Below are 26,460 nucleotides of genomic sequence, written 5' to 3' on the forward strand. Positions count from 1 at the left end.
ACAGCTTTCCATGGAGCAGCAGACCATACATACTAAAACTATCTGTGTCAGTCCACCATTGTTGAAGTAATGCCAAAGTTCATCTCTTTTGGGATGAGGAAGAATGAACATAAAGTGGATGCTTTGTGCTGGGATCTGCATTTGTGGTATCGCGAAGAGGCTACCAAGCCTGGTAAAGCCAGAGAACTACCAACAATTCCTACTTTTTCCTGTAAGGTCGAATGAGGCTGTGAAAAGGAGACTTGGAAATAACACAAGGGACTTTGTCCCTTAGAAAGATGTTGAAGGGGTTGGGAGTGCAGGTAGTATTCTCCTCTATCTTCGCAGCTGAAGGTTGGGACCCAAGAAGGGGATGAATGGATGCAGTGAATGACTGGCTGCATGGCTGCTGCCATGCTCAGGGCTTTGGGTTCTATGATCTTGGACACACCCTTGATAGACCGAGCGTGTGGATGTTGTAGACATCCATTTGCATCCACATTTTCAGATTGTACAGTGTCTCCCTGATTAAAAAAAATAACTTGCAGTACAACCTTTTTCTTACTCCTAAACAGTGTTCCCTCCGTACAATGTCTTGATAGGCTCACAGGAGTTTTTTTTGTTTTGGTCTGACATGGTGAATGTTTGATTCTTTTGAAATGAGACTGACTGAAGGTTTCCTTTGTCAAAGAGCCTCTTAACATCTTAGGAGAAGTTTGGCAATTGTGTTACCTGAACAAGGTAGGATGCTATGAAAAACTAATAAACATGCTCTGTGTGTTTTTAAGCATGTTTTTAATTTCAAAGGCTTGACATTAATGAAAACATAAAGGAAAAAAAACTGTTTAGCATAAGTACAGGCAGAAAAAATCCTCATGAATTTAAAATAGCATTTTCAAATGTTCTTTCATTAGTGAAGTTGTAACTGAAACTTAAACAGATATTCTCATTTACAGATATTCTGCTTGTTCTAAGTACTAATAATGTGCAACTTTCTTTAATGTAAGCAGCTGTGTAAAATCCAAGTTATCACTTCATAGGACAATTTCAAAGACAAGAATAATTCATTGACAATATGGGTCAAAGGATAATACTGAGCATTATTTATATTAGTGAATATAAAGAATTTAATTTCTTTTAGTCCTTTAAACTCGTATGTCTGTGTATGAATTACTATGCAAAATTTGCTGAAAAATGTTATTTATTATGCAACTCTCACAGTGAGTCTTGCATATTCTTGCAGTTAATTGGGTTTTTGGTTGTTCTTGTCCCTTACATGCTAATAACAAATGTGAATAGACAAATGCACTTTTTAATATTAACATGAAGTAAAATTGACAGTCTGACTTGAAGAAAACATTAAGCCATTTTCATTTTCTGCACGGCTGCCAAGTGTGTGTATGTTACCGAGTGCTACCTCCTGAAATTGTTGAAAATCTGATGGGAACACTTACAAAGGCAAACCAGTAAAGGGCACCAGCTGCTGAAGAACACCTGCTGTGAGCCACTGTGGGAATAGATGCATATGCCTGTAGCTAGAAGTAATCAAAGTGTCTACTTTTACCTGTCAATATTTTAATTTGTGTAAAGATTCAACCAATGAAAGTAATTTTGAATAACTAAAAAAATAAAAAAGAAAAAGAAAAAAATGTGCAGAAGAGTTCAATAGGAGTCTGTGGAAGGTCCTCATTGAACTACTATTGCATGTCTTTTTTTAGTAAAAAAAAAAAAAAAAAAAAAAAAAAAAAAAAAAAAAACAGATATGGCACCAAAAGTCTCAGCTACACTGTGCTTACTAAAGGATGGAGACAGTATGGAAGAGGTTACGGAAGAGGTTATGCTACTGAAGAGCAGGTTTCCAGTTTTTGTGTGGCTTATTTCGAGAGATCTCAAGAGGGGGAGTTACGAGAATGTGTATTTCTTGATTCATTGCAGCTTATTTGATTTGTTGAGGATGGTAATACACCCGCCTACACACTTTTGTGTTGTTTTTTTTAAGAATCAGAAGTCGCTAGAGATATTTCCCAAATATATATATATTTAAAGCATTGTATTTCTTTTCTTTTGATGCTTGAACTTTGCTTGTTCCCACACGGTGATGACTTTACCACACGAGTTCAGCTTCCCTCAACTACCTGTTGTTTTCACACAGTAGATCAAGTAGAACAACTTCTGGGAGTGCTGCTGATTTCTTTGGGATTTGTGAGAATAAGATTGCTGTATTCTTTTAGGAAAAAAAAAAAAAGGACTGATTGTGCTTGAAGTCTTCTCCAGTACAATTCAGAAAAAAAGTCATTTAACATTTATATGGTAAAAGAGTACTCCCTTCTTGGTTAGCAGTAGTGTGAAATTATCTAAAATTAAGAACAAAATTGAGTTGTAGAAAGATTATGACACCAATATTTATTCCTCCAGGAATATTTTCTTTTTCCATTCTCCCATTTTTATTTCATGGGTGAAAGATATTACTAGTTTCACCTATAATTACCCTTCAGAGTAGTCCTTTAGTTTTTGTCTTCTTTCTTAAGCATCATTAGGAAGAAATAGTTTATATGTTAAGGGAAAACTAAAGTAAATAGTTTGAAAATATTATCCAGAACCGGCTTCCACATGAACAGTTATAATATCCTGGTATGCATAAAATAGGATTGAATTAAGTAGGATTTTTAATAGGAAAACAACACTGGAAGATATCTGTATTTTAGAAATATATAATAATGTCATGCTGTCACGCTGTTCTCCTAAAGATAGTAGGTTTAAACTTACTATCAAAAGAAGGCAAGATTTAGGATGCCAGTTGTGATGTTGGACTGATTGTAAATTCAGTGACTTATTTGTGTTTTAAATTTTGTATAGTAAAAAAAAATCACCATGAAAAATTCAAGAAGCATTTTGGATGCACATTTTCTACTGCAATTTAACTGCATGTATCTCAAAGAAATCCAACATTCTGGTTTACAGCATTTTTTTCCACTTATACTTAATCACTGTAATATTTGAAATCCAATTATACTTACCTGCTGACGTTGCAGCTGTTATGTTTGTTGACCTCATTAAATTAGAATAATAAGTGAAATAATTAAATTGAGAAAGCAACTTATTAAATGTTCATTTTTCATTCTTTAGAGTGGTACATTTATGTCTCATTAACTAAATATAGCGACTTTTTTTTTGTAAAAAAGCACATCCAGAGATCTGTAAAGTTTTTAATGAAAACATCTCAAAGTGTTTTTAGTCACTTCAGTAATTAAGACTAGGCAGTAAATAATGTGCTTCTGATGTGTGCTGTTAGTGTATAGCCATTTCTCAATGAAAAGTCCTAGTATGAGCGTGGAAGAAGAAAGCAGTAGTCTGTTTTACTTTGATGGCATACCTGAAAGAAGACACGTTGGTTCTTGGGAGTAATCAGTCTTCGATTTAACGAAAAATACAGAATAGCATTTTAAATTCTATTTAAAATTACACTGAAGACCAAAATTATTTTTTAAGAAATGTAATTTCAAAGTGAGAACTTTCAAAGATGAGGGAAGAACCTATGCTAATTGTGATTATGCTATAACATTTAAAAGCTTAGCTCTCACTGAAAATATTTTAAACAATTTTTAGTTTGATTTTAATATTTGTCTTTAATCAGCACAAATTTCAGTGCTGACCTTGAAACGTGAAATCTCTTATGTAGGATATGAATGTCCCACGTCTTTCAGCAATGGAAATGGAACTGAGATTGTCAGCCAAGGGATTCTGCTAGAATTCACCAAATAGTTTTTAAATGTTTTTAAAAGGTTTTGGGATAGAGGAGCCACTTCTTATCTGAAGGACTATGCATATCAGATTTGCAATTTCCATTGACCTCAGGGTCACATGGTAACTGCTACCAATGGAAGTTTAAAATTTTTAAAAGAGTAGCTGTTGTCTGCAGAACAGCAGGGAACAATAAGTAATGTCTAATCTCTTAGGGAAAAATGGATTTTCTAACAGATTTTTCTGTGGTTTTGTATCTTAGTAGTTCTAGCAAAATACTTTTTCAGAATTCTAATTGGAAAATTGTAACTATCCTACCAATTACTCTTTCAGTTAGAATATTGGAAGTGAACGCATCAGATAAGAGTGGAGTTGTTTTTTTCTTTTCATGTGAATAAATTGGTGTGTTTTGTACAACAAATAATAATTTTACTAATTAATAGAATTTCTATCCTCTGTAGCATGCTGGAAATCAATCTGGAGAATGGGAATAGGAACTTTTCATTTACAGTAAATAAAGTATAAAGGAAGAAGTTCTTTAGCCATTCACAGGAATTACTTGTAATTGAGGGTAATGTAATGAAGGAAACTTCTGTACACATATTCCTCCTTCTCAGCTTTTGTTCTCTGAATACGAAATAGGATGGAAATATTCCTGAGTCATCTGAGACTACGTAGGAGTTAATTTCCTGTGTTCCTGATTTTTGCCTTTGCTCAAACATCTAAAGCTTTGTCCTTCTGGACCTCTAAGCATGAGACTGCTTCCCTGCCATGCATACCCCTTAGGTGGAGTCTTTTTGGCTTACTTGTTATCAAATGTATCTTTAAGCTAAGCAAGAATGCCTCTCTCGTTTTGCATCAGTAATTTGCCTACATCAGGAAAGAGTGTTTTGCATACCAATAGCTACTATAGCAGTAAAATAAATTTAACAACAAGTCTGAAACAGTTGTAACTTGCAGCATATATTCCTTTCAAAGTATATGCAATAGTTCTGTTAAATCTCTAGTGCTGCTTGCAGTGCAAGGAATATTTTTTCATCATTTTTTCAGGTTTTGCAACTTCCTAGTTTTCAGTGTCTTAATTTTCCATGCTTCTAAACTCTGAGACTTGCTGAATGGAAATGCTCAGATGCAACCCTTTCAAAGATTTTGTGTCTCTATCCTGACCCGTGCCTCGGTTGCTCATAGGGTCCATAGGATGGACTAAATTTTGATCCTTTTCATCTGATGTCTGTCTTTGCCCTATGGTTACCATTTTCCAGATTTGGACAAAGACGAACTGCTGTTTTCTTTCAGTACTGCCCATACCTACTAGATTTTCAGGTTATCTGGCTAGGCTAGTTGCAGTAGCCACACTATTTTTTTGAGATGTATTTATGTCCTCATCAGTGCTTCTTTACTCTACTGGTAATAACCAACTTACTGCTTAGAAGTGTGATGGGGTTTAGTTTTTGTTTGTTTTAATGCTAGTAGTAACCCATTTATACAAAACTGCAACAAGAATGGGAAAGGAAGAAATACATTATGTGACTCTTGATATGATGCAGTTGTTTCAGAATTCTTCCCATTAGTTCAATAAATGGTGATTTATGCAATAATTCAACTTTCAAAAAGTAGTTTGTGTGTACTTTCATATCACATCTTACAATCTATTTGAGAAAAGGTAGCAAAAGCCATTTTATATTGGTTGCATAAAAATACTTAAATGTTTATTGTGTTAGTAATGCTTTCCTCACCAATGGCCAAAATTGGTGTAATTCCTTTCATGATGTCCTCATTCTCTTTGCTTTTTATTTGGGCAGTGTCTGTATTCTTGAACAACTAGAAAAAGGTTTTCTGTCTTAACTCTTTGATTTCTTCCCCTCTTGTTACAGTTGAGACAGTTTGTCTCAAACAATGATTTTCTCTTCCCTTTTAAAGAGACTCACTGAGGTTTCCCAGGGGCATAAATAAAGGGAGAGATATACTCTTGGGTCTGCTGATAGCATCCTTTAGTTGTATACAACCTTAAGAAGTTATCGGACTGTTTTCTCAGTACACCAGTTTACTGTTTTCTCAATACATCAGTTTCATCATAGCTCCATCTCCATCTAGAACAGTCAGGGAGATAGTGGTAGCTGATGCCTTAATACACAGCAATCCAGGTGGAACCTTGGTGTTAAGGGTACCAGTATTTTAAAAGCTTTAAACCTCACAGTGACTTGTTGTATTTTGTTCTTCCATGTGCTTAGCTTTGTGTATTGCATAAAGTTATTTTCAAGTTATTTTTAAATTGCAAAGAAATGAAACTATCTTTATGTGATACCTTTTAAATCTGATTAAATGCCAGCAAATTGAACTCAAGTTCTTCTATTCTCCTAAAATTTTAACTTTTGATGTTATTAGGAAATGCCGCAACTGTTGCCAATTTTCCTTTTGCTTTTTCCCTATTAGCTGCATATTTCAGGGTAACTTTTGTGCATAATTTATAAATGACATCAGAAAGCTCTAACAGGAAGCTGTGTTCCTATCTATGTTTTGTTACTGTAATCTGGAATAATTCTCTTTGACGTTAGAAAGATGCTTTTGAGTGTAACTCAAAAGTGTAACTGAAATCAAATTTTGAATGCTAAATTTAAGTACCTTTACAGTGATGTTGAAATAGTTGATTTTATGGATAAATATTTCTGAAACACTTTGCTATCCATTTCCTCAAATCAAATCACCAGAGGGTATAATCATTCTGTTATATTATTACTAGCCTGAAGAACACAACAATTCACCCAGTGAGGGAAGGAGAGTCCCCAAGCCTTTTCAGTGTTTTCTCTCAGAGTTGTGAAAACCTTGGAGAGCCTACAGTGCTTTCACATCACTTCTGTCAATCTGACTTTGGATTTATATATGCAAAGGTTTTTGGTTTTATCTGTACATTGAACCAAAAACCATTAGTATAAATCAGTGGTTGACTAATTCAGGTAACTATAGAAAAGGTGTGACTGTTGCAGTTGTATGTATAGCGTAGCTCATCAAGAGAATAGTTTAGATAATGTTAGTGGCAACGCATCTATTGACTTAAACGATTTTTGTCCTGATTATTTATGGCGTGTTAACTTTTAGCTGTCATGTACGAAGTTAAATATTTTTCCAGAAACTCTTGCTTTCACACAAATCTTTTTTCCTTCTTCAAGAGAACAGATGGTAGAACTGATTATTTTTTCTTAAATAAACATGCATTTTTTGTATTCTTTAATTTTGTTGTTGTTATTGTTCCAAGGAGTGCCTAGAAGGAGTCCAATAAACTACTAGATTTCAATGCAATTCATTTTTTAATGGAACTGTTCTGGAAGGAGATGGATTCTTCTTTAATAAAAGTTTGATTGTTGAAGAGCACTGGTATGAGCTGCCCAGAATTTTCATGTTTCTGGGAAGTGAATAAATTTGTTACAGAAATAACAGTTTCAGAATCTTGGCAAACACGAACTCTGAAAGTGTGGAGGAGAAATATTTAATCAAAATTTAAAAACAGCATTACAAATTAAAAATGCAATAATTTTCATAGTTTGTATGCAATGATTTCCTTCCTTCCTAATATCAGACAGGATTTCTCAAGTATTATCCCAGAGTCAACTAAGCAGAGGTTATCCTTTTGTATATAATGAATATATATATATTTATATTTTTTTTTTCTCTAGATACTTATTCTTGTGTACTCTGTTAGAATTCAGGAAGACTACTCAGTGTTTCATTTAATTTAATGACACTAGTATTACTTAAAAGTATGAAAGTTTCCCCAATTTTTCATTACTACTTTGACTTAAAAACTTAATGCATTATACAGTGGTTGTGATGACAATTTTAAAAATCAACACTACATAGTGTTTTTTTCTAAAAGATAACTAAATTCAAATTAAAAATAAATTTGTGAAAGTCTTGTGGTTTGTGTTTTATACGAGATCAGAGTATTTTTTACCCTTGTGGTTCATTATCTGTCACTTCTATGAATTTCTTCTGGTTCCTTAATCTAATTAAGGGGCTGAATTACCCGATGTGAGAGAATTATTAACAAAAAAGGAGCCAGACTCTCCTCAGTGGTGCTCAGTGACAGGAAAAGAGGCAGTGGGCACAAAGTAAAACGTGAAATTCCATCTGAACACAAGAAAATGCTTTTTTACTGTGAGGTGCTCAAACACTGCAACAGGTTGCCCAGAGAGGCTGTGGAGTCTGCATTCTTGGAGATATTGAAAACCCTACTGGAAAGAGTCCTGAGGCAACTGCTCCTAGATAACCCTGATTTGAGCAGGGAGTTGGACTGGATCATCTTAAGAGATCCCTTCCAACCTAAATGATTCTGTAATCTGCGATCACTGTCAACAGTGACTTGGATAGCCATATCATGCAAGATTTGCTCTTATTTTCTAGTCCAGATACTTCTAGCATATAAGGCTTTGAAAAGAGCTTATGGTTGTTTTTTTTTTTTCCTGTGCCTTTTGTTTTTTTGCATGTCTAATGTTTTTTACTGCAAGCTTCCTTTATAGCACATAACTCCACAGCTACTGCACATTGGGTGAGATATAATTTTTACTCACTTGAAGCAATTGTAAAGCTGATGATGGCCCAAAGTCAATCCTAAACTTTAGTTGGTACATTTACATAACTTTCATATCTTTATTTATGCCACTTGTTCCTAAAAAAGAAAAAAAAAATTGTCTCCCCTAAGTCCAAGTAAATCTCACTATTATGGATTGGTGCTAAAGGGAGCTGATCAAACAATTAAGAAGCATTATGCAGTGTTTCTTTTACATGTTGGGAGCTTTTGCTTAAAATCTATATCTGTACTTTGAAGGAGTATTTCCCTCTTCAGAGCAGGTAGGAAATTGTGCTCTCAAATATCACAATTTCTCGCACGTGCCTGGTGACAGGACGAGGGAGAATGGGCTAAAGTTGCACCAGGGGAGGTTTAGGTTGGATATTAGGAAGAACTTCTTCATGGAAAGGGTTGTGAGGCATTGGAATAGGCTGCCCAGGGAAGTGGTTGAGTCGCCATCCCTGGAGGTCTTTAAAAGATGTTTAGATGTTGAGCTTAGTGATATGGTTTAGTGGAGGACTTGTTAGTGTTAGGTCAGAGGTTGGACTGGGTGATCTTGGTGGTCTCTTCCAACCTAAATGATTCTGTGATTCTGTAACCTTTGTGGTATATATATTAATGTTTCTAAATCTCATGAGCTACCACCTCTATCAAAGTAAAATATGGAAAGTATGATCGGGAGAGGGCATTCATGGAAGTCCCCAAGTGTACTTTGATTAACAAAGTAGTATTTACACTAGCACAAAAGTGCTATGAGTATATAAATGCATAGTTACAAAGTAAGGGGACTACTGAATGTTCATAATTTGGAATGATAGTGTGAATATGTTTATAAAAATGGATATGTGCATGTGTGTATATATCTGTGTATGAGCATGCATGCATAGATGCATGTTTTTACTAACAACGTTCTAAAATACAGCAAAGGAGAAGTGTGACCTTGAGATTATTTACATATCACGATGAGGGACATCTGAACTACATTTTCTGAGGTTCATATATTTTCTGTAAAACAGCATGGATTAGTCACATTATTTTTTAATTGGAAGAACAATAAAATGACTGACTGCAGTATGGGGCTTGTTGCATCTGAAATATACGATATTAAGATATATTAAAAGTGAACCAAATAGTAGAGAAAATACTAGAATTTTAAACTTGGTTTATAAGTGCAGTAGATAATCTTTATGATAAATGGGTAGTACAGCAGAAATCATCATTGTAGGAAGTTTATTTTAGATTGGTTTATGCTATGGAAATTAGGACTAGATGTCTAACATTTCTTTGTTTCATACTATGAAAAAAATTTGTATTATGTGAAAATTGGAAAAAAAAATGAATGCGGAGAAGACAAAATCTCTTTTAGAATGAAGAATACTAGGGGAATGTCCTGTAGATAAATCCTTAAAATATGATAATTCTGAGGAAGATAATACCAAAACACCTTTTCTGGATAAATTGCTAATTAAATACGTTGTGGTTTGTTTTTTTGTTTTTCTTCTAGTGCGATATTCTAGGTAAATTAGGTAGGACACCTTATGTCTGTGCACATCAAGATTGAATGTAAAGCTGCTACTAAAACGCTATCATTGTGCCTTGAATTTGGCTTAAAAGCACACTGGGCCACTAAGTGAAAAATTGTGATACAAAGATTAAAGTGATCCTGAGAATTAACAGATAACCTAATTTTTTAATGGAATTGGAATGCCTTTTGTGCTGCATGAGAGAGAGCACTATGAGAGTGCATGAGAGATATATGCTTAGCAAGAAAAGATGAACATCATCTTTTGTCATAGTCATAGAACCACAGAATGGCTCAGGTTGGAAGAGACCTCAAAGATCAGCTAGTTCCAACCCCCCTGCCATATGCAGGGTTGCCACCAACTAGATCATTTTGCCCGGGGCCTCATCCAGCCTGGTCTTCAGGGATGGAGCATCCACAACCTCTTTGGGCAACCTGTTTCAGCGCCTCACCACCCTCTGAGTGAAGAATTTCCTCCTAACCTCTAACCTAAATCTCCCCTCTTTTAGTTTAAAACCATTCCCCCTCATCCTGTCAATGTCTGATTGAGCAAAAAGTTGCTCTCCATTTATTTTATAAGCCCCCTTTAAGTATTGAAAAGCTGCCATAAGGTCACCCCGGAGCCTTCTCTTCTTTAGGCAGAACAGCCCCAGCTCTCTCAGCCTTTCTCCATAAGAGAGGTGCTCTCTCATCAACTTCATACCCCACCCCCCAGACCCGTTCTAACAGATCAACATCCTTCTTGTTCTGGGGGTCCATATTCATTAAATATCATATTCATATCGTGTCATATTCATTAAATTCTGTAGAAGGAACTACAAAGATGGAGTTGGTCTGGCTAATGAATTGCATGTCTAAAGCTGTGCCTATAAAGTCCTGATGGTCTGTGTTATTTATGACAGCCAGTGGGTGTTACTACTGTGTTGTTCAAGCAGTTGTCGGTTGCTGACTGAATCATATGGACTCATTCATGAATTTTACTTCAATGACTTAAATAATTTTTCACTTAATAGTTACTTATTTTTGGATTGCCTATGGAGCACCAGTATGCAAAGATCTTCTTAATGAAATTACTAATTTGGAATATCTTCATTAAGTGTATTCTTATTTTCTAAACAATGTGTTGGTTATTAAAATAAGGAAAGATATTTGACATTCATATCAGAGCAGCCTTGAGTATCTCTTGGAACGAGTTGCTTCTTTCTGATCTCTTACATTGATTCATGCTTATGTAAAAACCATCTTATGCAAAAAAAAAAAAAAGCAAATCTTGTTGGCTTGTCAAACTGTGGATTTCTATGCACACTATTGCATTTCTTCTCATACTGTCTGTTTTCCTTAGTTATTTTTAAGAGTTGAACTGCTATTTTTGGATTATACTCTTAGCTGTACTTACTGTTTGGAATAAACTGAGATTTTGGGGAAAGGTAATCTGTAATATTTTTTCAACCAAATATAGAGTTAATCTAAGGAAATCTTCAGATACTATTTTCTCTGGAATTCCTTTCTCTTACAGCTTTTTCAATCCTTCATATGTTCATGCAGAGTCACCTTTCGAAGACTGTGTTGGCTGTATATTGCAATTAGGAGTATTGTGCATTTATTTGTCAGTCTGCCTTTTTTCTTTTGAGTTTCTTGAAAATTAATTAGTATGTTGAATTAAAGTCTAGATTCTGGTTTAAATGTTGCTATTAACAAAATACTTCTAATTATTAACCAGGCTTTTATGAGTTTTGTTTTTTCTTAGTAATTATTCCGCTCTTAATGTTCCTTTAAAAATAAATAAATAAATAAAGTTTGAATGCTTTTTCTAACTTGTTACACATCTTCCAATGGACTTTCTGTAGAAAATTTACTGTTGCTTACCAAGTCTGTCTTAATCCACAGTGTTACTATTTTACAACAGGAAAATAGATGGGAAATTGTTTTTATTTATCCAAACAGATAGATGTATTTTGTTACCAATTACATGTTCCAGGTCTATGGTGTATGTATTTTTTACCAAATGTAGTGACAAAATATGTCTTAAATTGCCTGTTTATAGAACCTGGAACAATGTATATAGGCGGTAGTTTAGGAAAAAAATAAATACTTTATTTAAGGGTATTAAGGAATCACACAGTTGTAAGGTGACTTGTATGTGTAAAGCTATGCACGTTCGATTATGTGATTATAAAAAAAATGCTGTAGTTCTTTTCTGAAGATACTTAGCTGCCTAAATGAAGTCAGGTTTATGGTTCTGCTTTAATTCAAAAGCTGCTTCTTTAATACATGTATTGCGCTATGTAGTATTTTGTTGATTCAATTATGTAATTGCCAAACTCGTGTTTGAGTTTCCCTTCATATATCATTTATTATAAACACTATGAAGTGTTAATAAATAGCTTCTAAAACCAACTGAGTGGAATGGAATGGAAAAGAAAATATACAACTCTTTTTTCAAAGACCTGACAAGAAATCTCAAAATGAAGCAGCCAGGCAAATTACAAACTTAAAATCACCAAAGAGGCTGTAAAAACAGTCAATTGAACTCTGATATCACTAATGTAATCAGCAGGTCTCCAAGAAGCCCATTAACACTTTAAGTATTCTCATTCATAATGATTAAACAAAATTTGAAGATGATACACCAAGTAAACATTATGTATATAAAACAATGCAAAGCAAATAAGATTTCCCCTGCAATCTTGCAAGCAAATTAGACTGTAAAAGAATACTAGTTGTGAAGACTATTGTAATCCTGAAATTCGTCCACTTAAAGAATTAAAGACACTTGATGAAAAGTTGTAGAAGTATTGTATGCACTGTATACAATTTTTTCTTCAACAAAAACACTTAACGGTTTAGAACAGATATTTGAAAATATTTTAGATATGCATAGATATCTCAATATTAGAAATACAACCACAAACCTTGATTTGAGTGGAACTTGTTTTTTCAGTGTTGTGAGTTTTCAACCTGAAAGTTTTGCTAAGACAACAGTACTGCTAAATTTAAAAGTACCTTAATTAAATAGAAAGTGTTGTTTCATAGTATTTTCATTGAGTTTTATATCAATTAATGTTGTTTTTTAATACTTAAAGTTCTCTAGAATAAAACTGTAATCGGCCAATCAGCAAATGTCATTCCTCCACATCTATAAGTAGAGCTTTGTCATATACTCTGAAAAGGGTGTGTTAAAGTAAATTTGGAATTTGCATCTCAGCTTCTCACAAGGCTACTAAGAAGTTGAAGCAAAATGGTAGACCTAATTTTTTTTTTTTTTTACAATTAAATAAAATGGTTAATTTAAATAGCCAATAAAGCCCTCATTGTTAAGCTTGCATTACTTCAGGTAGTAAGAAACTGGGTGATGATTTATTTTCTTCTGTAAAATAGTATTTGAAAGAATATTACTTACCATAGCAAACGTCTGTACATTAGCTGAAGAGCCTGTAATAACAGAAAGAGATCTTCAGAAGGTGCTTTCAGGACTGTTCCTTACAGTAAATTTGTACTTCTGTGGTTTCCTACAATTAAAATAAAAATGGTAATTTTCAAAAATATCAGTATTATATGTTTAATGATTATTAGTAAAAGCTGTGCAGGTAATGAAATCTGTAGAAGAATGGAAATAATTCTGTGTCCTGCACTCTCTTCTAAGTGCCTGTGAAAAGTAAATAAAAATGCAAAGTTATTAGCAAATTAATATTTATCTCTTAAGGATCTTTGATTCTGTTGCAGAAGTTTTTAGGATCTTGAAATACAGGAATTGTACCTGTCTACAGCAGTTCTTTCTTAGCAAAAATCTCTTTTCAGAGAGACCAAGAGGAACAAAGCAAATAATTTTTAAACTGAGTTTTCAATTTATAAGATTTAAACATGTACTAGACTGTAATGACTATAATCAGCTATATTAACTAAACTTTAAATTTTTCAAAACATTCTTAAAGCTTATTTTATATGTACAAGTTTTAAGGTCTCTATGGAGGATGTAATTTTATTTTTATTTTTTGTACTATTGATTTAAACAGTTAAAATAGTAAGATGGATATTTCTTCAGAATCAGAGAAGGTCATTACTGTTTTTTTTGTCTGTATTTATATAATAAAATTTATTGCACAAAATTAATCACAAGCCATTTTAAAGACCATGTGTTTCTTCAGCAGGTTCCTGTGTATTGCTGACTCTTCTTATGTTTGAGTGGTCATAGTTTATCACCTTAGATTTAAAGATATATATTCTACTACACTGACTGTTGCTGCTTTACTGATGTTTAATTATTAATAGTTAATTATTTTACTGTATGTTAGTTTTGGTCCCAGACTTTTTATTAAGAATAAGTGAAATGATGAAATAGCATCTGACTGAAGATTTTAGTTCAATTTAAGAGAGATTATGCTGCTACGTTTTGTTTTTCTTATAGATACAAAATTTGAGGGCTGGAAGTGGTAGCCTCAGAATAAAAGGCTTGGAATAATAAATCTTGAGTTTTGTTACCATGCGTTCTGTTTCTTATAATTTCTACACATACATATGAAAAATGCAAAATACGTGTATTGTTTGTTTTTAACAGATTGGGCAACTTGCTTTTAAAGGCATGAAAAGACTAAACCGAATCCAATCTATAGTTTTTGAGACTGCCTACAACACAAATGAGAACATGTTAATTTGTGCGCCCACTGGAGCTGGGAAGACCAACATTGCTATGCTGACAGTCCTTCATGAAATTCGCCAGCATGTTCAGCATGGTGTTATCAAAAAGGATGAGTTTAAGGTAAGAATTTAATGAACCAAATAACTGCTTTTTAACTGGTGAAGTAAAACCCATTATATGCAACATGAAATTGGGAATTTTCAAGAATATTATATTTTTCCAAGTTGAAGATAAGGGTAATTTTGATTTACTTCATTACTCTTCAAGTTTTTCTTTTTTCTGTTCTAAAAATCTTATTATGCAAGGGAAAAAGCTATGAAAATGCATTTAGCTTTGATGCAGAACCAATTTTCAAAGTGATGAGGCTATGTAAACAAAATCCATTGTTCTTTCAGCTGCTGCATGCTCGTCCAACAAAGATAACTACTTTTCATATATCACTATTAACATTTTTCACTGTGAGTGCCTGGCATCATATTTCACAATAAGTTGTGATTTGTAATAGATGCCACGAAACAAACGACATTGTGGGGTTTGCTCGTTTATCAAGTGAGTGTCCCTTTGGTTACAGATTGTATATGTTGCTCCTATGAAGGCTTTGGCAGCTGAAATGACAAATTACTTCAGCAAGCGTCTTGAACCACTAGGTATTACTGTGAAAGAGTTGACTGGTGATATGCAACTGTCAAAAGGTGAAATTCTGCGAACACAGGTATGCTTAATATTTGAAAATATTGTTCTTTGTACTTTTGTATTTTTCATAGGTATGCCGGTGTTTTTCTTTAACTGTCGTTATGAAAGTGTTAGTGAAGCAGCTGAAACATTATTACTGCATCTAATTATGTTGGTTATGTTCTAAAATGTGACATTTGAGAAGCAATTCAGAGCAATTAAAACTCTGATACATTTGAAATATCTTAAGCAATGTGCTCATCAAACTTTGGGGGTTCTCCCATTCAGTTTCACAGCTATGCCTTGAAATAGACCCTAGTGAGCCACTTCTGTATAAACTTCGAATAACATCATACCTGATTTCCAGCTTGTGAACATTAGTGGATTATGCCTACCCTTTCAGAATTGTAAGACAATAGTTGCATTTGCAAGAACATGACCTTCCTAAATTCAGATTTGGCATTCTTTAATAACAGTATTTGAAAAGTTGAAAGTCTGGTCGGAAATGATAAATTGAAAATACCTTAATAACACCTTAATAATATCACTGCAAATATATACAAGTGATACATACTTTCTTTAAAAAATAAAATTAAAAAAATTGTAGGTTCCTGTAAATGGCTAATCTCACTTTTCCTCATTTGTTCATAAAAGGAAAAGTAAAAGGTATCACTAGGCTAAACCTTTGATCATTCATAGAAATTAATCAATTTTGAATTTTTAGCTTTGTAAATAGTATTGTCTAGATGGAGATTTTTATGTTTTAGCTGATACTTCTTGTCATATTAATTTTAGGCAAATGCTATTTGTGTCTGTGAAATATCACTTCCCCAAAATACTGACTTTTTATCCGTTCTTAAATAGATAAAATGTTTTTTGTAGTTACCTTTCTTCGGTAAGACTAGAAAAATCTCTTTGCATAGCTAGTAGATATATCTGTTTGTAATTAATAATCAAGAGGATCACTGCAGTCATCTACTTTGAAGTCCTGCATAACAGTTTTCATCATTAGAATATCAATATGCATGCATATTGATGCACAAGGACAAAATAATGTGATAACCAATAAATAACAAACCCATATCTGTAAGTAAGAGCAATGTCAGAATTACTTTGAAACACCACCTGCCCAAAATTTATATTTACAAGGTGAAAAAGTTTTCAATAAAGACTTTTTAATAAATTAAATTATTTACATAGACCAAATTGTCATTTCAAATTACTTCCGGTTCTTTTTTTCCACAATAGTTTTTGGCTAGGGCACACAATGCAGTAGATCAGAGTTTTGACAGTAGAAAGAGAGTATGTATAATCACTAGTAAACCTAAAGTGACCGTGGAAAACCCTGCTCTGAAATACAGTGATCTAAGAAGGGAATGAACGTAGAACAGAAAAGTGCTAGTTCCTAGTTTGCATCATAATTCATAAAATCTCACCGCATTACGTAAAACTGTGCTTACATCCAATAAAGAAGTAAGGAAAAGAAAAAAAAGTAATTTCAGGTGTCATTAAGAAATATGGATGGAAAATGGTTTACAGAGTGAAGATTTTATTTATTACTTTAGCAATGGGAAAATATTAATATAAACAAAGTATTCATTTAGAGCATAGTTACATAGTAATTTAAGTTTAGCAAGAGACTCTGCTTCATCATGCTCTCCTATTTTAATCCAAAATACCACCCGCTAATAGTATAAATATTATTTTTCTTTGTGGGAAGAGGTTAAATTAGATTTGTGTGCAAAAGTCCTGAAGAACTGGCAAGGTTATTTTTTACCTAGTAAAAATTGTTTTTTTCATGCTACAGACAGATCCCATTGCTTTGAAATTCATCTTTTTATGTGAAGTTTAATAGGGATAGTACATACAGTTTTGGAGGATAAAAAACAGGAGTAAGATCATCAACAGAAGCAGATGCTGGCATTTCATGTTGGATCACTGTTTCAAAACATTGGAGGTTCTCTTTTTAGGAGACTGAATGCCTGATCTAAATCTTCTGTGACTGTAGACTTTTGCCTCTTTTCTGAGCGGTTGAATTTTCACCATCTTCGTTTTCATTCTCAAGTGAATCAAATCAGTCACAATGAAGGATAGAAGAATGAGGTGATTGTCAGGTGTTAGTTAGAAGTAGAACTTCAGTGACAGTCCTGATAATTTTCTCCTTTCTTCCCATGCATCATGCTTCATCCTTCATACTTTGTGTATTTAAATTTGTGTATTTTGTAAGTCATTACTTGCATCTGTTATGCTTATTCTGATGAGGAAAAATTGCTTTAGCTGACAAATTGCTAACTATCTCACTTCCCAGGAATTCATCTTTAATTAATGGAGTCTGCCTACAGGAGTCTGTAGACTCTGCCTCTAAATTCCCTACAAATATTTTTAAATATTGAAAAAGTTAGCCAGAAAGCATTTATAGTATTATGCATGAGATGATTTTGCTTCCATATTGTTCCATACTATGTTTTGAATATTCTGTCATTCTAAAGCATACTTCAGAACCCAACATTTCTAAAAAGGTTGTGTTTTTTTTTTTTTTGTTGGTGGTGATTGCCTTTTTTTTTTCTTCAGTAATGAAATGCCTTTAAAGAAATCCAGATAATTGTTTTGTTGACCCTTCATACAGCCTTCTAGCCTTCTCCCTACATCATGGGCAATGAACTATTATTTATCTACCTATAAGATGAGGGAAGCTGGATAAAAACTGGAAGACCCAATTTCCCTTAATGTTTCCATGAAAATTAAATGTAAATATTTAATGTGTCATTTTAATGCTTCAGAAAAAATAGATCCAGAGTCCATTACTAAATATTTTTTTACATAAATGTTTCACTGAACCTGGGAACAGAAGAAAATGAACTTAGTACAAAAAATAAATAGCCCTAGCTATTGTACTAGTTCTGCTAAAGAGTTTATGTTACACTTTTTAAAATGTCTATCTTAACTTTTTTCATGCTTTAAATAAAGATGCATTAAGTTTTTACTTTTCATTTAAAAAATAAATTAAAAAAAAATCTGGGGAAGTGTATTTCTCTGTAGTTTTTTTTCCTGTCAATTTTTTCTCTGTTTGTATATTGACTTTCTATTATCTAGGAATAACTGATGCTTAAATATCAAATAAACCACTAATGACATTAAGTCTACTTTAGCTGTGATTTATTGTTTGGTAAGTTGTTTTTGGTATGTTAGTCTTAGTGTTTAAATGAAAAATACTAGAGAGTAATAAATTGCATCTTTTGCTGGGTAGCATTTGAGATAATACAGTTTTACGTGTTTTTTTTTTGTTTTGTTTTTAAGACAATGGATTATTTGGGTGATTGGTCCATTTGGACTTTAAAGTGTGTATATATACAGCTACTCTGTCTTTGTTTTACATAGTCTGGAAAATTATATAACAACTTCAGAATCAAGTGGTGAGCTTTCAGATCATCTATCTCTGACTTTGTGTTTGCAACAAATATAGTAGTAACAGTTATCTTCCGAAACTTCAGAGAATGCAACTAGAATTGGAGCAGTATAGACATGTAATGCAATCACCAAGTCTGAAGGCATTGTCCTTCACTGGCACATAAGCATATGATTACTCTTAACTTTTGCAAACCTGTGGCAGCAGCTAGGGAGTTGCAGAAATATCTTCTGACCTAAATAATTATTAACTTTAAAAGATTGTGGGCAAAAATAAACATGTATAAGATAATTTATCTTTAATGTTTTATACATACATAACGAGAAACAAAATTAAGATCCTTGGCATAACCCAGTGGAAATTTAGCAAAAATTTCTTCTACCTGTATAAACCTTAATAATAAAACAGCCTTTTAAGAGTTTTATTTATTTTTTTAAGGAAAGCTATTATACTATTCTATTGCATCTCCAGCTTCTGTAAATGTTCATGACTCTTACACTAGTACATCAGCAGTTTTATACAAGATTTGTTACAGTATGATCCTTGTCTATGGTTAGGGTCTAAATTCAAATGAGTACATTTAACCAAGACTGACATTTTAGAGTTGAAATAAATTTTCTATCATATTTTTACTTTACTTTGTGCTTCAGGCATGCAGATATAAGCCAAACTTCTTTTACTGGGCCTGTGTCTCTTGCCTTGGAGGCTGTCAGCCTGTTGTGAGCCTTGCTCACTAGAGATACATCTTAATGTTAAGGCCAGATTATCCATGCTTTCTCTGTTGCTAAAATTACGTAGTAGCTGATAAACAAATCTGGTCAACATTTGAAAGCAGGCTAATTTACCCAGTCTATAAACCTCTCTATATCTCTGTTCCTTCCTTCTCATATTCTTGGAGTTAAGGGGATTCAGGGAGCAGGAGGATCAAGAGAAGGAAATTTATTATCTTTAAAATAAATATTATGTGAAAATGAATCAAACTATTGTGTCATAATTCTCCCATTTCTGCCCTATTGAATACTTTTTCTTTTGTAACTCTTGAAATATAGACTTATTTTTTAAGTAGCAGGTGTTTCCATTTTTGTTCTTGTTGATCAAGAAAATGATCTTGCAGAAAGCAAGGTTATTTATTCAAAAATATTATTATATTTCCTGTAGTGTTTACTCATTGCTAAAGTACTTTAACATTCAAAAATAAAAATAAAAATGTATGCTTTTATGGAAGTACAAGGCAGTACCTGTCAACATTAGCCTGCCAACCTTCACAGAGACAGACATTTCTAAAATTTTAGTTTTCTGCATGCCTCCAAATACCTCTGCCTTTTTTTAAATCATGGATTTGATAAAAATTAATTCCCTACCCAGTGGAAGAAAAGGGGTGCTGGAAACAAACTGTGTATCTGATCTTACTCTGTTTCCAACTTAGTGTTTTTAAACATTTCTGTTTAATACAGCTAGGAAGTAGGGTACTGGGAGTGGCATTCACTCATTTAAAAAACAAAACAAAATAAAAACTTCATAAACTTTTGTAACTTTACAACTCTGGAAAAATTTCAAGATACTCAAATAATTCAAATTCAGAACCTAAATTTGTAGTGTCCTGCATAAATGAAATATGCAGAGGCATAAAGTGAAAGATTAGACCATCAGTCAGTGCAGTGTAGCTAAATATATATATATATATGTATATATGTATATATTAAAAAACAGGTGATGGGGAAAGAAAGTTGCTAAACCTGACCTGCTTTATCAGGCAGCTAGCTGTCATGTGTTCCCCGCTAGTTAGCCTGTGTAAGGTAAAGTTGCGTTCAGAGTTGATTGTTTCTTTCTCACAGTTTATGTAAAAAGTATCTTAACGTTTTGTTAAGAAACAATCCTTCAAAGCTTTAGATTTGAGAAGTAATAGCACTTTCATTTGCCAAGTGCTGAATGTGTTGAAGAGCTTGAAAATATGAATGATTTACAAGATACCAATTAAGGAGGAAAAAAACGCATCAAGAACTAAACAGTTACGAGGCATCCATGCCCAGATGCTGGCAGGGGGCTGCAGGGCTCTTCTGTGAGGAGAGGCTGGGGCTGCCCCGTGCCAGTCACAGCCATTTCAAGTCATCTCCAGTGGCCCCACCACAGGGCATGGCCAGGCCCAGCAGCCAGGATGGCAGACCCTCAGGGAAAGAAGGCTTGAGGAGGGTAAAAACACTGCACAGCAGTTGTGAGAAAGAGAGAGAGAGAGAAAGAAAGAAAGGAGTGAGGAAAAATGTAAGAGAAACAACCCTGCAGACATTACAGTCAGTGAGGAAGGATGGGGAGAAGGTGCTGTATGTGCCTGAGCCAATATTCCCCTGCTGCCACTGGAAGTTTTGGAAGAGACCACAGTGGAGCAGGTATTTCCCTACAGCCTGGGAAGACTAAGGTGGAGCTGACATCCACACTGAAGTTAGGTTAAGTAAACTGTGACCCATAGAGAGGAGCCCACACAGAAACAGGTTTATCCTGGCAGGAACTTTGGCCCTTAGTCCACAGGTATGCTGGAGCAGTGTGTTCCTCGGGGACTGAAGCCCATAGAAAGGACCCACACTGGAGTAGTTCATGTAGGACTGTGTTCTGTAGGATGGACCCCACACTGGAGCAAGGGAAAAGTGGGAGGAAGAAACAGCAGTAACCAAGTGTTATGTACTGACCACAGCCCCCGTTCCCCATCACCTTGCACCGCTTGGTGCATCAGGAGGTAGAAGACTTGAAACAAAGTGGTGAAGGTGAGCCTGGGAAGAAAGAGGCTTAAGAGGAAGGGTGTTTTAAGGTTTGTTTGGTCTGTGTTTCTATCCTACTCTCTTTTAAATTGGCAATGAATCAAATTAATTTTCCCCGAGTCAAGTCCGTTTTGCCTGTGACAGTAATTGGTAAGTGACCTCCCTGTCTTCATCTCAGCCAGCAGGCTTTTCTATCTTATTTTCTCTCCCTGTCCTGTTGAAGAGGGGGAGTGAGAGAGTGGCTGGATGGGTCTCTGGCAGACAGCCAAGGCCAACCCAGAACAAATGTAGTTGTAGTTTTAGGTGTGGTGTTTTGTGTTTGTGTTTGGTTTTTTTTATTTTTTTTTTTAATTGAACTTAGTTTTAGCTGATTTTTAAATTAAATGTGTTTGTAGAAATTTTAACTTTGATATTTTAAATCCAAGATAAATATTTTATTAGCTTATTGCAAGTTTTATATAGCTGTGGTTTTTTTTATTTTAGCTATCTATTTATACTAAAAATAAGACTAGTTTAGAACAAAAAGGCAGTTGTTATTGAAGAGCATGAGTAATACAACAGTACTGATAAGTGTTTTTGAAAACAGCAGTGTTGCAAATGAAAAGAGAATTTGTGTATGCTACATTTGCATTGGCAAATACATTTGTCTGATTACTGCACAGAATGCTTTTCTTGAGGAGAGGAAATAGCCTGAAGGACTGAATGTATTCTGACATCTCAAAGATTAGCTGATTAATTGTACTTGTGATGGCAAAGCAGAAGTGAGAAGTGAAGCAGAGACCACAAAAGCATCAAAGCTGAATAGGGCAAGCAGTTCTGAGAACAGCAAATGGCATCAGGACCTTTCAGTAATATGGATGATCAGTGTGATAGATTCTGTCAGCTGATAGACTGTGATATTAAGTCATGAAGGCTTTATTCCCTGTTGGAATCTGATACTAATAAAATGGAATAATGCTTTTTTCTTAAGTTCTTATCTGTAATATAAAACTAATCAAGTCTGAAACTATTTGAAGCAAAAGAGGGCTATAAGCTTGGTGCTTTCTATTTCATCTACAGCTTGCTTTTTCTTATACTCTTTTTCTCATTTCCTGCACATTAATAAGGTATAGAGATGGTTCTGGGTAAAAGCAAATAGTGAGCTTGATTCCTGCTGCTTTTTTTTCCCCATGGAAATAAAAATACGTAAATTTTGTTAATTTTTACTGTATTATATTTTGTGATATCGGTGTATATATGTGCTTTCCATTTAATGTATATAAAAAGTCCACTGTTAGAACCTTATGCGTGTAATAAAGGGGTTCTCTACACTAGTTACTGATTTACTTTTTTTTTTATGGTTACCCATTTCATGTGCTTTTATGCTTATATGTAACCAGAAATTAGGACATCTCTGCATTAGGAAAAAGGGATAAATTTTTGCACTTAGGAACTGGAAAAAAATAAGTGATGACAGAATTATCACTAAATCACGTTAGATATGAAGGATTTCTTTTTGACTGCTTGACCTATTTAGCATATAAGTAGGTTGAATTGTGATAAATGTGATAAATCCACATAACTAATAATGTAAATGTCCACTTCTTCCAATAAAAAAGATTTTTATATAAAAAAGAAATCTTGAAAAACAAGACATTGTTTTAAAGACTAGTTTTCTTGATATTCTCTCAGTCTATTTCATAGGTTTTGGTAGGAATTAATAAGTTCTGTGCAGGTGGCCTTTCAGGGAGCATTTAATAAAGAAATCAAATTTAGGAGAATCTTTTTTTTTTTTTCCCTGAGATTGTCAATTGTTATCCCATTCATATTACCATATCATTTTGTGAAGACAATAATCCACCAAAAATACTTTATATAATTCAGCATATGCAATCTCAGATGCTTTCTTTTTACTTCATCACTAACTTTTTTCTTTCACATCTGGTATATTTTGTCTGTCTTTAGGCACTTGGACTTTAATCTCCAATTAAATGCTATTGTTTTTTTGCTTGCAGTTATTGAATGCAGCTGTATTACTGCTGCCTTTAGATACCAGTCTGTTTCCTTCTTGGAACAGAGTGGTTCTTTGCTCTGGAAACTTTGCATGCTTTAGACACAATAGAATCTACTTTTTTGTTTGGTTGGGTTTAGTGTGGAAGAGGATAAACTGTCATGCAGTGGTCAACAGAAGTGATCCGGAGATTATAAAGCTCACAGATATAGAGAAGCCTTCCTCTTTTCAAGTTCTTCATTTCAAAACAGTTGAGCCTAGTTAATAATCCCTGTTCCAATATGAGTAGAATGAAAACTAGTCCTGAATTCAATGCACACCAATGGCTGCAGGAGCAGAATATCCTCTTTTGATCAGCGTTTGGATGGGGAGATATAACTTTTCAAAGGACATCAAAATCTAATACAAAAAAAAAAAAAAAAGAAGAAAAGAAAGAGGATGGGACTAGCCTCTCTTTCTGACCAAAGTTTCAGAGTATTTCTCAGTAGTACTGTCGTGCTAAAAGAAAATTTCCTTTCTTCTGAATTTTCAAATTAACATCTTTTTAAAATAAGTCTATCTGCATTTAAATGAGATGAAAAAAATCACTTTTCAAATGAGTTAAACATACCAAAATGTTTTGAACAAAAATTTATATAGCTGACTCATGTTCAACAAGAACAGATGTTGGATTCTGTGCCTGGTATGGGGCAATGCTGGATGAACCTATAGACTGGGGGGCAAGAGGCTGGAGTGCAGCCATGTGGAAAGGGATCTGGGGATTTTGGCTGATGGAAAGCTCTGTATGAGTCAACAGTGTGCCCTGCTGGCCAAACGGGTGCATTAGGCACAGAATAGCTAACTGGTCGAAAGAAATGTCCTACTGTACGCAACATCGGTGTGGCCTCACCTCGAACACTGTGTGCAGGTTTGGACTCCTTATGTAAGCAGGATATAAAATTATTAGGATGTGTCCAAAGTAGGGCAAAAAAGATGGTGAAGGGACTAAGGTGCCTAATATAAGGGTAGCAGCTGAGGATACTTGGTTTGTTCAGCTTAGAGAAGAGGAGGATGCGGGGTGTCCTCATTGCTCTCTACAAGTTTGTCGTGAGGAGGAGCAGAGTGGGAAGTGCTGATCTCCTCCCTCACCTAACTGGTGACAGGACACAAGGGAATGGCTTAAAGGTGCTTCAGGGAAGTTCAGATTGGACAGGAAAAAGCTCACTGAGAGAGGGTGGTAAAGCACTGGAACAAGCTTCCCAGGCGCCTGATCATGGCCACAAGCCTACAGTTGTTTAAGAAGCATTCGGATCTAGGATTTGGATCCTAGATCTGTTGGTTAACTCTTAAGTTGCCCTGTGTGGAGTACAAGTTGGACTCGATAATCCCTGTTTCCCTTCCAACACAGGATGCTCTGTGATTCAGCGACTCAAGAAACATCAAAATCTCTTCATGCAATATGATTTCTGTATCCCAAAGTCATCTCCACCTCACTCTGTCATCTCCATATGGGTTGTCTTCATTTCAGAAGACTGAAGTCTGAAAAATAAAATCTTACTTCTGGCTTCATTTTCCATGGTACCTTTAGGGCAAATTGTGCAATAAAAAACACTATCCAAGATATCTTTGAGGCAGTAAGGCTTGCTGGAATTACAGACTATTACATATCTTTTTTCTGCCTTTTTAAAGGTTTTCTGTAAATATTAAATGTGTTTCTTGATTACCGTCAAGTTCTGTATACAAGACTTAAAATCAGAAGGGATTTGTATACAGATATCTACTGTGTTGTTTGATTTGAAGATTTGAAATACTGCTTTTTGAGGTCCTGATCTTGTTAGTCGCTTCACCAGTAAGCAATGCACACTCCCAGCTCACAGCAAACTAATGGTCAGTAACATCCAGCTCCTTACCTGGGTTGAGTGTATTCTTCTTGGATTTTGGAGGGATAAAGTGGAATCCCAAACGGTTTTTGATGGATAAACAGAGGCAGAGAAAAAAAAATGTATTTTTTTTTCTACGACCATCCTCCTCAGAGTTCCAGAATAGGGAATAACAAAAGGAAAATTAAGAGAAAATCTGGACTAGGTGATCCTGCCATTGGGTTTGGTAAATCACTAGGATCTGAAACTGGAGAACATACTTAAAGTGAGCACTCGCCGTTCCACTTCTATAGTACCACTATGCTTATCCAATTCACTTCAGGAACACTTGAGTTTTCAATTTCTTAACCTTGTATTAGCTGACCATTTAAAGACAAGGAAGTAGTTTTTCCCTGAGTGCCACTTTTATGAAGTATATGGCTTTTCCACAGTTTTCTCTTTTCCTTTCTTCAACTTGCGGGATTTATAGTAAAGTAGGTGGAAAAAAAAAAGACTGATAGTAAACAACAGAGAGACATTTGGGGGCATGTAATGTTCAGAGCCAAACCTCTTTTCCTGAATTCTTTAGCTCTCAGAAATGAAGGCAGCAGCTCTGTGACTTCACAGGTAGGATTCTTGATTGTCACCTATGATGAAAATGATTAAGAAATTAAGTTTTGTTTATACAGAGATTTTGGGGTAACTTTTCAGTAGGTTCAGTTGATAAGCTTTTTGCTTAGTTGAATTGTCTGCATTCAGTCTTTTTTTTTTTTTCTGTCTCTGGGACAATTCCATTGTTTTGTCAGGCTGATATTGCCAGCCTGTCCCTTCAGCATTGTATTCTTTTTTTTTCTTTTTTTCTTTGGCATCGGTCTTCCAATACACTAGTGGTATTGTTGGAAGCCTGTCTGATTTACTGTTGTCCCATTAATATATCTGCCTATGACAGCTAAGATTTTGCCAAAGGGGAAAAAGTACTTATATGTGATCAAATGGTAGCAGTTTGGATAAAAAATGGTAGTCATTTGTAAGGAACTGGAGGTGCTGCCTGTGACCTAAATTAATTTCTAGATTTATGACAGAATCCATCTTGATTTTACTAAAATCAAGCTTCCATGCTTTGGAAATTAGAATCACTACTCCAAGACATTAATTTAAATTTTATTTGAAATAATTTATTCTTTCAAATGGACAGGTATAGTGGTTTATTATACTACATGCCTACTTGCCTGCAATTACTGCATAATCTGTAGTATTTTAATACAGCCTTTGAGTAATCTACTTTATGTTTAATAATCAAATGCCACATACTCTGATAAAAAGGTGTAATTGGCATTCTTTGGTATGACTCACTTGGCTAAA

At 34.4% G+C, this 26,460-nt stretch overlaps 1 protein-coding gene across 5 annotated transcripts in view; it reads left to right on the top strand.

Annotated features, from left to right (window-relative positions):
• ASCC3 (activating signal cointegrator 1 complex subunit 3) overlaps nucleotides 1-26,460 on the top strand; it is a 284,849-nt gene that overhangs the window by 62,023 nt on the left and 196,366 nt on the right. For all 5 annotated transcript variants that reach the window (XM_080586451.1, XM_080586455.1, XM_080586454.1 and 2 more), the window contains exons 9-10: nucleotides 14,362-14,562; nucleotides 15,014-15,154. In XM_080586451.1, the coding sequence (XP_080442577.1) occupies nucleotides 14,362-14,562; nucleotides 15,014-15,154 (342 nt within the window). The remainder of the gene's footprint in view (nucleotides 1-14,361; nucleotides 14,563-15,013; nucleotides 15,155-26,460) is intronic.

The sequence above is a fragment of the Anser brachyrhynchus genome (assembly GCF_964034855.1).
Source record: "Anser brachyrhynchus genome assembly, chromosome: 3".
Taxonomy (NCBI): domain Eukaryota; kingdom Metazoa; phylum Chordata; class Aves; order Anseriformes; family Anatidae; genus Anser; species Anser brachyrhynchus.